Here is a 13,033-nt window from a genome sequence, read left to right as displayed (position 1 = left end):
GCTGACGCTGCTGTACGCCACAGTACCACTCGCGTCGGTGATCGGTCATGCCCCGTGGGAGAAAGCTGAGTCTTACTGACTTGGCGAAAAAACGAAAAACAATTTTTGCTGATTCCACCGGAATTCGCATAGGTGACTATCACAGTTACGTTCGGTTGATACATAGCGGCCGCCGAGTGGTATGCATAGACGCATACCACGCGCGCGGCGAACCACACGTACTGTGTGGCAGACGACAAAATGTAGTCATCGGAGGCGGCTAATATTTAACACGTAAAAACTGATGTTTATGTGGCGTTGGTAAAAAGTATGTTGATTTAGAATAATGAAAACGACAAAAACTAAGGAGAATTTTTAAAAAACTTACCTGAGGTAAAGGCATAATGCTGTATATAAAGTCTTTGCAGTGGGAAGTAAATTCATTGCGTCGTTCGAACTTACTATAGACTCCCTAGAATATCGTCAATCAGCACAACAACAAACCTTCGGGGATTTCGGGTCAAAATCAGAAACGATCGTAAAACTTAGGGATGTGAAAAATACGCTCGGGAAATGACATGTTTTTATTGATATCTCGCGATCCGCGCGCAGTCGCCACGTCAAATATCGACCGTTGGCATTAAAAACAAGTGTTTTAAAAATGTTACCTAAGTGGGAGTGCCTCTTTATGGATAAATTCAGTTAATCCGAGCCGATTCGCATCGTCTGACGATAAAGGACATCGGTGAAACAATTTATTAAACTGGTGAGGTTATTCCCGAATGCGTGAACGCAATGAACTTTTACTGTGTTGCTAAAACTTCAAGTGTATCGTTTGAGATCCTTCCGTCTGAGGTCAAGGTTGTTGCCTTTCCTTTGTTTGAAGTTTTACAACTACGTTAACATTTTCATGAGATTGTCATTGTGTATGGATAGAGGCACAAAAGTTTCGTGATGTGTTTCTCGCCATGTACCACATCCCCTAAACCACCACCACCACCGAAATAGGTGATGTAGGTACTATTTTCTCGCCATACCTCAGGTCTGTATAGAGGTTGTCTGTATCTCAGACATCACAGTTTTGTACACCTCATAATTATTGTTGTGGACCTATAGATTTGAATTTGAATTCGGGTGATACACAATCGAAATACGAATAAAATGAAGTTTCCTGGGTGTTAAAATTTTAGATGATAATATTATTCAATAGTTTTGCCTATAGTAGGCACGTGGGGAAAGACCCTTAAAACCTGCAGAACCTGTAAAACCTGAAATGAAGCTTTCAAAGAACTGGGCGAGAAGAAACGCCAGGCCATAGGTGACACTACACTCACTTCAAACATCCCATAGGCGGACGATCTGGACAACATGTACGCTGTGAAGAAGTGATAGCTGTAAGCGGTGTTCCAGGGACGGTATTGGTCTTCGTGACGTAGGTACTCCATCAATTCCAACGCGATCACGTGATCGAGATGGTGAGACTGGCCCAGGTGGAAGGCGTCGTGGAGGAGATGAGAACGACTTCGAAGAGGAATAGCCTTCAGAGATGAAACACGTAAGACGTTTCAGAGTCTCAGACACTTTAATGCGCTATGGTTTCCTTTTACAACCATTTTCAGTAATAGAGCGCGAAGCCACTGCAGTGAACTGCAATAAAACTGCTCACACTACTTAGTTTCAGCTGTAGCCAGCTGGCAAAGTCGACAACATTGTATGTCCCATGCAGACAGTTTGTCTGGGGAAGTTGAAATAAAAAAGATTTGTACATGGACCAGTGCATGGTAATTTAATCTTGAACACACGGTGCCAATAGTAAACTCTCATTTACAACTCGAGCCTCAGACAGAGCTAGTTTTGCCTTTGTACAAGCAGACTTTTTGGTCTTTATCAAGTAGCCTTGTTCAACACCAAAGTGGCCACGGCTACAGCTGAAACTAATTAGTGTAAGCAGTTCTATTGCAGTTCACTGCAGTGGCTTCGCGCTCTATTACTGAAAATGGTTGTATTTGTTGGAACTCGGATAAGAGATTTTGAATCTGAACTCACTGGTTTAGATAGAATACGACTCGGGGACAGATATTCCGGCTCTCAAATATTTTCAACGCCTTTCTGGTCTACCGCTTGTAGGGGCTCGTTTCGAAGCTCGTCCAGCAAGTAAAAATTTTACCTTGTTAATTTTTTGAAAAAAGGGACACTTTATTTCCTCATAGACTTAACATCATAGGGATGACTGCTATTTCGAATTTCATATATCGATATATTTAGGTATTTTCATTCTCTAGTACCAAATTTTGAATGGTAAACCATGATTTTTGTTCTTGATTTCAAAAGCAAGTGGTTTTAAATTTTAGTTACCTGAGAAAACTTGAGCAAAAGTTTAAGTCTTTCAATCTGGAAGCGCGTACTATTTTGTCTTTTCAACAATATCATATAATTTCTCATTTATTGGTGAATTAACACAAGATTTACGACGAGCTTAACATTTTTCAATAGTAAAACGATAGCATTCAAGAAAAAAAAAACTAGCTATGGTTCTCACCTCGAAGGATTCATTGAGTTGCTTGGCCAATTTTCTCCAGTTCTCTACGTCATAGTTGACCCGGATGTAGGCAGTTTGATTGATATTTACCAAGTACCAATCATCTTCGTTGATTCCTTCAAAGACCATGTCAGCTGTGGGCAGAATCACAAATGAGATCACGTAGTTTTGAAATTAGGAACAGAAAGATAGAAAAATATTAGCAAGTCAGGTTTTTTTCGCAAAAGTAAACTATAATAGCTATACACTTTTTTGATTATCACTGAATACTGGTAGAGAAGTATCGACCGAACTTAGGACTCTGGAATTGTAAACTAAAGGAAGTACCGGATTTCGACTGTAACATCCTATATACTGTTGACATGACAACACTGTAACAATCGATAACTGGTCGATTAACGATGATGCGAGCAATTTCGTTTGGGAAAATATGATTATAATTTTAAGGCAGTAAGCTAGCATAAGCTTTTGTCACGGTCGCTTTGGCTTCCTGTACAAGTCAATTTCGAAGTTTAGTAAATAACAAGAAAGGTAAGAAACTTAAGGTTTGACGTATCGACAACGCAAAACTTCTTCACTATAGTTCCTTTATGTTAGGTCTTTCAGGGGAAACTATTGAGAGGTTCTAGGGCCTGTGATTGAGCGTTCTTATCATAAAATGCCTAGACGCATGAGGTAGGATGTGGGCGCGTGGCGGCGCCAACACTTGGATGTGTAAATCTTTTGACATGTCTTTCCATCAAATTTAATCTGAAGTTCGTTATTTTCGGTGAAATTCTTCAACAAGGAAAAAGGAGTTATGTATTGACATTATAAATTTGGGAAACTCTACAACAATTTTTAAACGAGAGTTGTTTCAGTAATTCCACATCCTTCTACTGGTTCAGTGTAAGCCGGGGTGGTGAAAGTGTCAGTATGTGAGTTTAACGTTGGACAGATTCACATTATTACAGTTTTCGCCTACCCGAGTCCATATTCAGCCATGCCGCACTGGGATTATCGTATTCCTGCTCGCTTTTGTGGGTAAAGGTCAGCGGAATATACCATTTGTATCTAAGAGAAGATAAAAACTTCAGAGCTTAACATTAACACATTGATATAAACAGACAGACAGTGCACGACCTTTGGTCATGCATTTTATCGTCAAGACACAGTCAACACTGAGAGGGGTTTACGGCTCCTGGTCCTAACGCATAGTCGTACAAAAAGCCAACAAACTATAAAACATGAAAGTTAATAAGACAACATCCTGAAAAACGTGAATGAATACCGCCTTTTGAATTTACGGAGATGAGCGTGAATACCCCGCCTGGAGTACATGTCCGGACAAAGGCGGTGATAAATATTTACAAAAACTTACAAGGACATGAAAAACTAACACAGCTCTGTAATTAAGGTACTTCTCGCCTCGAAACTGAATAACTTCAACTTTCGCTCAAACTTTTCCCAACAAAACTTTCAACTATTCCCTTAACAAATCAGGAGTAAAAATCAGGGATCACCGTTCAAATTTTGGTGCTAGAGAAACAAATTACCTAACATTAATCGTCACTTGAAATTCAAATTGACTCCCATCCCTGTGTTAACTCTATGGGAAAACTGAAATTTTGGATTTTCACAGAAATAAGCCGACGAAAACTTTATAGTTTAATTGATAAGCTTCAAAATGAACCCCCACAAGTGGTAGACCAAAAAGTATTGTAACGGTTTGAGAGTCCGAATATCTGTCCCCAAGGCGCATTTTACCGTAGAAATCAGTAATCATAGACGTACCCAAAACTTGTGTAATCGTCATCCTGTGGTTTGTCAAACGGATACAGAAGATAATGTTCTTGATCTGCCGTGGCCTTGGTGTGGTCCTCGCTGTGTCTGGTTATCGTTACCACGGGAAAACCCATCTGTAGTGACCACGTGTCCATGATTCGCTTCACGTCATAATCATGGCCAGGTACCTGTCGAAAAAAGTAACTAAATATCGCAACGACTGATAGGAAGAGGCAAAATTTTATAGTCGGCCAGCCTATATCGTTTTCTTGATTAGTTAGTAATTCATCGTTATTTCCCCTCTACTGAGAATTAAAATATGATGGTGTCAAGTTCCCTTTCTATGATTACCTTGGACATCAAACGGATACATATAGGCAAGGGTCATTGACTTTTTAAATTTTCATTATCGAATTCAAGAAAAAAGTCAAATAACCCTTCCCAGCCGAATTCAACCACAGACCTTTCTTTGGTAAGGCAGTTTCGCATGGGACACTTACCTTACTCTGAAATTTCCATAGGCACTATTTCCTTGATGACTTATTGCTAAAGGGATCCGCACCTTGGTGCGAGATTGCTACAAGACGTACACACTGTGGTGAGACATGGCCACTTGCCATCTACCCTTAAACGGAGATCGTCACTTACCTCGGTCTAAGATTGTCAAGGGGCCTTTACCTAGGTCGGAGGTTGCAACGAGGGACCCCTATCATATACAGTATGAGGTGTAAAGAATATTTCATACTGATAAAAAGTTATTATCATAAAACTTTAATGCCGAAACGATGCTCATTAATGTAGTTTGCATAAATGAATACTAATCCACATCGTATTTTGCACTGAGCATCTTACCAAGGTGGGAGATCACTGCTTACTACAGTTTGGTATCGCCAAAAAAGAACTAACCAGCCAGTCAAAGATTGCCTGTCAGTTAGACAATGCTCAAAAGGGACATTTACCTCCGTCAGTGACTGCCAAAGATCGTTGGTGTGGGCGTTGTCGAACAAATACTCATGAAGATAGTTTCTGAAACCTTCGAGCATCTTGTCCTCTCCAAGGAAAGACTTCATCATCATGATAAGAGCTGCTCCCTTGAAATTGAAAAAAAAAACAAAAACGTTTATGGATGAGAGACTATACTAGATATATAGATGAACGATGTAAGTAAAGTATTCAGAACAACATCAGTATATGCGAATTGAGGTAATAGAACTCACCTTTTCGTAGGAGATTCTGTCAAACAGAGACCTGATTTCAGAGTAGAAGCCAGTCGGTGTAACCATTGGTCTCGATGTGCCCAGTTGATCAACTGCCATCGCAGCATAAGTTTCGTCTTCCAGAAACAGCTGTTCATACTGTAAATGTTTGTGTAAAGTGATTCTTTACTGTCACTTACATCGGTGCATGAGTTCATCTTTTCCCCCCAAACATTTCAAATCTGGGTTCCATCATCGTATGTTTGGTATTTTCACGACTTGTAAAGTTTTGTCTCTCTACCCCCCTCTCTCTCTCTCTCTCTCTCTCTCTCTCTCTCTCAGTTTTATTAAGTTTTGCTATGAGTTTTCAAAAGGTGAAACCTTCGATGTCATTACTCATGACCCCAACTGTGTGAACATGATACTTCTACAAGCACGACGAACAATGTTTTTTTTCTCTCTCGAAAGACCACGAATAAGCCATCGTTGATGACACAGTCCCCGACCGTCAAATTATGTGTTTGTTGGTTGATCAGGTCTAAATGAGTGAGAACTAGTCATGTTTATGTTACATACTTATTGAAGGGTTGATTTAACAGATAAATGGATATATATCATATATGTGTTATATCTTGTTTTTTATATCCTGTTTTGAATAGGCATGTTAGAGAAATACCTCCTCAGATGAAAAATTCATGACAAAATGGCCTCGTGGCGGCCATATCATATCAAAAATTAGTTTGGCTCGTGTGTCTTAGTCATAATACGTTATCCTTGTGCCAACTTTAAATGAAATCGGTCCAGGTACACCCGCACAATGCCTTCTGACATGAAGACAGTGAAAACAAAATGGCCGCCAGGCGGCCATATTGGATCATATAACAAAATCAATCGACGTGCATATGTGTACAAGAATGTATGATTCTTGTACCAAATTTAAAATAAATCGGCTCTGCATGTCTGAGACATCTAATCTGCGTGGACGCACGCACACGGATGGACGCACGGGACCCAATCTATAAGTCCGCCGGATGACTTAATAAGTAGAACGTACGAAAATGTTTTGTTGTAGAAGTTTAAGCGGAACAAAACTATGACAGCGGTCTGAATTATTGTCGTCCCTAGACAATGATTGCTCTTAAACTGTTACAGTAACGGTCTACACGACGACTCTTGTCTGTCATAGCACCAAAACGGCGACATGTTTACGCATAGGATCGAAACGATTCTCTCTGTTTAGGGCCGTAACACGTTCATCAAAGTAATGACCTTGACTTTCTAGCTTTCATGACAGCAAGTCACAACATTTCCATGATATGTTAAAGTTGCGAAATTTTCGTGATCTTGTCACAGATGAATTCATCTTCTGTACAAGAAACTATCATAACTGATAACTATCATAACTGCTCTATTTGGGATTTCAGATCCGTTAGACATGCGTAAAGTAGAACGCGCCTCGGAGACAGATAGTCGGACTCTCAAATTTCTACAATTCTTTTCTGATCTACCACATGTGGGGACTCATTTTAAAGCGTTTGGAGAAAGAAAAACTTTAACTATCTTAGTTTTTCGAAAATCCGAAATTTTATTTTCCCCCATATTTCAAATAAGGCAAAATGATTGGTTCCGCTAGTTCCAAATTTTGCACGCTGGCCCCCGACTTTTGTTGTTGATTTGGTTAAAGAATGGTCGAAAGTTTCGTTCAGGAAAGTTTGGGCAAAAGTTTAAGTCTTTCACTTTTGAGGGACATACTACCTTAACAGCGGAAACAATTTATATACCGCAGATGTGTAAACGATAAGCTTACTGTATAAAAGGGTTACCAGACAAGAGCCTTACTACTGACGTTGACCTTGTCTTTGTATGTTTACTCTATGATCAGGGTCGTCACTGCACTTACATGTCAACCCATTAGGGATTCTATAATACTCACAAAGTCATATTGCGGCTCCGAAAAATCTGCTCCGTTGTGCTGGAAGTAGCTGGCAAAGCCCTCATTCAGCCAGATGTGGTCCCACCATAGGCAAGTTACATAGTTACCGAACCACTGTATTGAACAAAATGAAAACTTAAATTTCTTTACGCATATCTACTCAGTAATGTCACTCAAGTACATTCTGAATTGATGTTAAAATGAAACCCCGATCCTTTTAATGTGCAGCAGTTATGATAAAATGTACAAATAAACTTTCAACATCTGCACATAAAGCGGCACTTTCATGCTTTCATTTTTAATATCATACAAGATTGCATCGCAATAAGGCAATCTGTAGGAAATACGTTCAAACGTCGCTCTGAAGACAAAAGTAGATTGCTAAAGCGACTACTTGTATATTTTGAAAATTTTAAATGATATTGTCACCTGATGTAAAAGTTCATGGGCAACGATCATTGCCACTCCCTTCTTCGTCGCCGGTGTTTGGAAGTAACCATTCGGATACAGCATTCTACTCTCGCGATACAATACGAGACCCCAGTTTTCCATGGCACCGGGAGCAAATTCAGTGAGGGCGACAAAATCTGCAAAGGAAGTAAACTGTCAACGGTTCACCAAAAATGTGATGAAAATCTTAAACAGACCGGCTAAAAACGTGGAAAATCCCACGGAGACGCCTCGTTGCTGTAGTATTTGCGCATATTCTCATCAGATAAAGTGTACTAGTTATGGTTCGGGGAAGTCAAAACCTAAACAAGTAAACCTGAGCGAGTAAAATATGGAGATAGTCACGAATGGTGATCAATAAGTCAAGAAAGTGTATGTTGATCCATGGCCCTTCAGTACTTTTATGCTCGTTCTAAAATGTGGGATGAAGCGATGAAAAGAAACGGGGAACCCAGACAACATCAGTGACAAACAAGCCTGATCTGTGTCAGAACATTAAACTATCATGAAAAAGAGTTCAGTGAACTGACGGAGTTTGGCTAAACAATGGGATACTGATATTTCATACGGATATGATATTTCAACAAGTAAACTTGCAGAGTACTCCGTATTTTGAGACAAATATTATCCATTACTTCGTAAAGTTGCTTTGATGAGTCCGACTCAAATTTTCAATGATACGAATGATAGTGTGCTTATGGAGAATGGCTGAATGCAAAGTGATGCATAGTATTTCGCAAACTTTTGTTTCATTAACGACGGTCTATCCATCCAAACTTGCCGTAAATGATGTGGTAATAAGGTTTCTGAATCTTTGGCATTAGGCTAACAAATAGACTACCCACTTTTTGTGTTGTTTTACTGACTTATAATATACTTACTTTCTTTCTATTTTAGCATTTTATTAGTTTAAAGAGAAGAAAGCCCTATGAATAGTCTATCGACACTTTAGAGATACAATATTGTGAATCATATAGGTTGTTGGCGGTTTGTTTGGGAATACTATGTGAGGAGGATTTCTACAAAAACGCCATTTTGTTAAGGGAAAAAAAAACAACGACAGGCATCATATGATAAGTCTCGAAGTGGTGAGAGCGGATGCCCAGAATCAGAATCTATATTTTTCTGATTTCATGTGTCTATCGGATATGATCGTGAACCTACCCATCTTTGGTAGGTCGTATGTAATACCGAACGTGTCTTCAAAGTTACCCAACTGTATCATTCCGACTTGTAGCGAATATTCGGTGGCGTTGATGACAGATGGGCGACTCCATGTTCTGAACTGATAGAATATAAAAATAAAATAAAACAGTACGCAGAGAAATTATTGAAAGTGACGGTTTTCATGTTGAATTTCATTTGTAACACCAATAATTTTTATCACACTTTTATCACATTTGATTTTTTTTCAACATACGCCAGGCTAAATTCGAGTGTTACAAAGTATTACCCTGTTCTTATATGCGGGTTTTAACCCTCTGAACGCCAAAGTCAACTTTTGTCACCTTCAGAAAATATGCTCACGTCAATTTTTCTCAGATTTTTGTCAAAATTTTGATAACAAACTGTGGCAAATGAAATGTGATGTCCATTTGGTCCAAAATTATCAAAGAAATACAGAAAAATTCATAAAAATTGGTAAAAATGTTTCACTAAAATTTTGGTGGGAACAATTGTGGCACTCAAAGGGTTAAGAGCGCAAGGTTACCTGATAACCTCTGTAGCTATCTTCTTTACAGATATACTCCCCAATAACGTAGCAGTTCAGATATGTCGACATTTTGACAGTGCTGTCAAAATGGGTCTTCACCCAGTCCTCGCCATCTTCAACAAAGGTCTCATTTTGAACAATGGGCATGTTAGACAACGCGATCCGTTCGCGGGTGACGCCCATTTTACGATGAACGAGGGTGGTGGCAAAGGTCGCTTTGAAGTCAGGTTCGTCGAAGCACGGGAAAGCATCACGCACTCTGGTCGGTTCAAAGTGTGAAGCAACATAAGGACTGAAAGTTGAAAGAGGCAAGTCTTTATAAATAAAATAAAATATATTATAATAATAAAAGAATAAATGAGGATATTGGTGGACGTGCGAAACAAGAGCGGCACTTGGTTAAGTAGGACTGCGTCGCTTTTCAGTGAACGGATTTCCACCACATGTTTCAGTTTCTGTGATGAAACGAGTAAAATTAATCACATAAAGAACTTACGGTATTGCATGATTGTGACAGCAATATGAAACCTGATAGGTACTTTTTCTCCTAGTCATTTTACCCAGTGCTTGTTGCCTGGTTTCCAGGGCTTCCCCAGTACTGGTTATAAATGATTGCCTGTATGATTGTGCATCCCTATTTTGCCTGGACTGGACCGTTCAATTAAAAAAAACGCAGCGTATCGTTGAGAGAGAGAGAGAGAGAGAGAGAGAGAGAGAGAGAGAGAGAGAGAGAGAGAGAGAGAGAGAGAGAGAGAGAGAGAGAGAGAGAGAGAGAGAGAGAGAGAGAGAGAGAGAGCAACAATCCTCTTTGATGGTACTCAAACGAAGCGGGGCAACATCTGTTAATAAAAGATCCTGGTAATACGCCCACGGAGCAAACATTAAAAAGAGTCCACAATTTTCAAATTAAATTCACCTGGTTCATCGTACGTCTATTCAAGCGTCATTTTGCAATAATGTGTATGGGTTTGTGTACCGTGCAAGCAGTATAACTTACAGTCAGTGCCGCACAAAATCACCAGAGTCTTACATCTACGTGATTTTAGTCATTAATGCTCCCTCCCTGGACTTGCTGTATGTATATATGGAGCACATAGAGAGGTATGAGCTGTATATTGCGCGAATGCCGTGTATGTATGTATGTATGTATGTATGTATGTATGTATGTATGTATGTATGTATGTATGTATGTATGTATGTATGTATGTACGTACGTACGTACGTACGTACGTACGTACGTACGTACGTACGTATGTACGTATGTATGTATGTATGTATTAGTATGTATACATATACACACACACACACACATATATATATATATCTATATATCTATATGTATACATACATACATACATACATACATACATACATACATACATACACTACATACATACATACATTATTATATAATATATATATATATATATATATATATATATATATATATATATATATATATATATATAATCTCCATCAATCTATCGGCCTGTGTTCTCGGCTTAGCCCAGTGAATGCACACCCTACTGACGATACGCTGGCTGCCTCGCAATTTAACAATTTTAATTGTTTTCGTGTAATTCATGACTGACTGTAAAGTCTCTTTGATGGTTGTAACTTTAAAATAGCGGCAATCTTTCGAGCGTGTAACTGATTTTGTAATTTTTCGATTAATCACGGTCCGTCGGAGCGTGACTGTCTCTCACCGCGATATCTGAGAGTCTAAAACGTTTCTTGTGGATTAATTTGTCGGATGTGGTTATGAACTGTGCGAAATTGCGAACCTTCGCTGCCTCAGCCGTCGTCGTTCATAGCAGTATTTGTAACGTGGAGCTCTAATCGGCTTTATCGTCCGAGATTGGACGCGATTACATCGTCGTTGAGTCAAACCGAATTCGACATCCGTGATTGCATCTCGGTTTAGCCCAGCTCACTGGTTTTGCGTGCATGCCGCATAGAAAGATCGTGAAAGTGATATAATCACAGTACAAAGTCATTTCAGTGATGTGTATATCGCGTAGTTAAGCCAAAAATTAAAATGGGAGGCCGTAAGTTGTCAGATGCGGGTCTGAATTTTGGCCTTGATTATAAGCGCCAGAGATGTGCGTTTATAGCATCCTGGATGACCTTACATGATATGGTGGCGGCAAATGACACTCTTTTTCCAAACAGACGTATAGGGTTGTGTAAACAACCATCATATTTTCACCAAAGCTTGTCTGTTTTTTTTCAAAAGTCTGTAAACCGACAGTACTTACGTTTCGACATCATCTTCTGAGTAACTGCTGTAGTAGAACCCTCGAGCGTCAGTCTGACTTACCGTCCCGACAAAACTCATGGATATCGTGTAGTTCGTACCAGCTTGCAGCTCATCAACGGTGTGTATGATGTACCAGTTATACAAAGCATCGATTTCTGTGCTTGCTATGCCAACTTCAGAACCGTCTGCATCCTTCACAGCTCTACTCTGAATCTCCATTTTATCGTGGTGCACTTTAATTTCCTTCGTGTTTTTCACGCAGGTTAGATAAATGACGACTTTTCCTTCGTTCGTCTTCCACTTGTCGCCGTCCTTTTCCTCGTCCAGGTACGGCCTCAGCTCGACTTCGTAGTGGTAGGGCATCAAGGTGTCCGGCAAGCGACCATTGAATTCCACGTCTGGTTCGGGGACAACTGTGTCGTCTGGCATCCTGGATTCCGGTTCGGGAGTAGTCTCGCACAGATTTTGAGGAATGTAGAAAGTCATCAGCACAGCGGCAACAAGTAGCACAACGACGATGAAAGAAAGCGCGATGGCCGTCCCCGTCGTCACAAAACACCCGCTCCTCTTCTTCTCTGGCGAATACGCCGTTTCGTAAGTCATCCTGAAATTATCTGGCTTCTTTCAAACACTACCCCTTCGATCAGAATTACGAGAAGCTAGGTGCTTGGAGGGAACAGGCAAAAATATACAATCTATCAGGTGAACTTCAAGTGAGTAGTTCTATAGACTCCAAATGGTTGTGGGTGTGCACGTTCACAATGCACAGGGAACCGGAGCAGGGTGCGACAGTCCGTTACGCATTGAACTGAACACCACTGGCCAACAGTTCTATCTAACCAAGGGTGACCCCTCCCTTTTCGACTCACTGCGGTCACTAAACAAACATCGAGCTCTAACCTTATCTATTGCAAGTCAGAGGCAGTTTTCACTGCCTCGTTAGACATTCTGCAAGTCCGCATATGTAACGAGTCGACGTTTCGAAGGGGACAACCGTTGACTTCTAAGGGGGAGAAATAGCGATGTAAAGAAATTTATTTTTGACCCATCATTCCGTCGCTTTCTTCAAACGTGTGCTCTAGCAGCATTTATTCTCCGCACAACTGGAGGTAATGTATCAATATTTTCAGAATGAAGCGCGTACAAGTGCCACCATTCGTGCAACCCGGCATCAGGCTTCGCTCATCTGTCAATTCAT

At 40.1% G+C, this 13,033-nt stretch overlaps 1 protein-coding gene across 1 annotated transcript in view; it reads right to left on the bottom strand.

The window, feature by feature from the left end:
* Window positions 1-12,752, bottom strand: part of LOC139135389 (aminopeptidase N-like) — an 18,492-nt gene extending 5,740 nt beyond the window's left edge. Inside the window, exons 1-11 of the mRNA XM_070702753.1 lie at window positions 11,834-12,752; window positions 9,573-9,867; window positions 9,026-9,146; window positions 7,841-7,998; window positions 7,412-7,525; window positions 5,500-5,637; window positions 5,242-5,373; window positions 4,292-4,470; window positions 3,483-3,571; window positions 2,519-2,652; window positions 1,314-1,517 (exon numbers count right to left, since the gene is read on the bottom strand). Of these exons, the coding sequence (XP_070558854.1) occupies window positions 1,314-1,517; window positions 2,519-2,652; window positions 3,483-3,571; window positions 4,292-4,470; window positions 5,242-5,373; window positions 5,500-5,637; window positions 7,412-7,525; window positions 7,841-7,998; window positions 9,026-9,146; window positions 9,573-9,867; window positions 11,834-12,438 (2,169 nt within the window). The 5' untranslated portion in view covers window positions 12,439-12,752. The remainder of the gene's footprint in view (window positions 1-1,313; window positions 1,518-2,518; window positions 2,653-3,482; window positions 3,572-4,291; window positions 4,471-5,241; window positions 5,374-5,499; window positions 5,638-7,411; window positions 7,526-7,840; window positions 7,999-9,025; window positions 9,147-9,572; window positions 9,868-11,833) is intronic.
* Between the last annotated feature and the right edge of the window lie 281 nt (window positions 12,753-13,033).

This window comes from Ptychodera flava, chromosome 6 (genome assembly GCF_041260155.1).
Source record: "Ptychodera flava strain L36383 chromosome 6, AS_Pfla_20210202, whole genome shotgun sequence".
In the NCBI taxonomy this organism is placed as follows: domain Eukaryota; kingdom Metazoa; phylum Hemichordata; class Enteropneusta; family Ptychoderidae; genus Ptychodera; species Ptychodera flava.
This window is presented reverse-complemented; position numbering and strand designations above follow the sequence as displayed.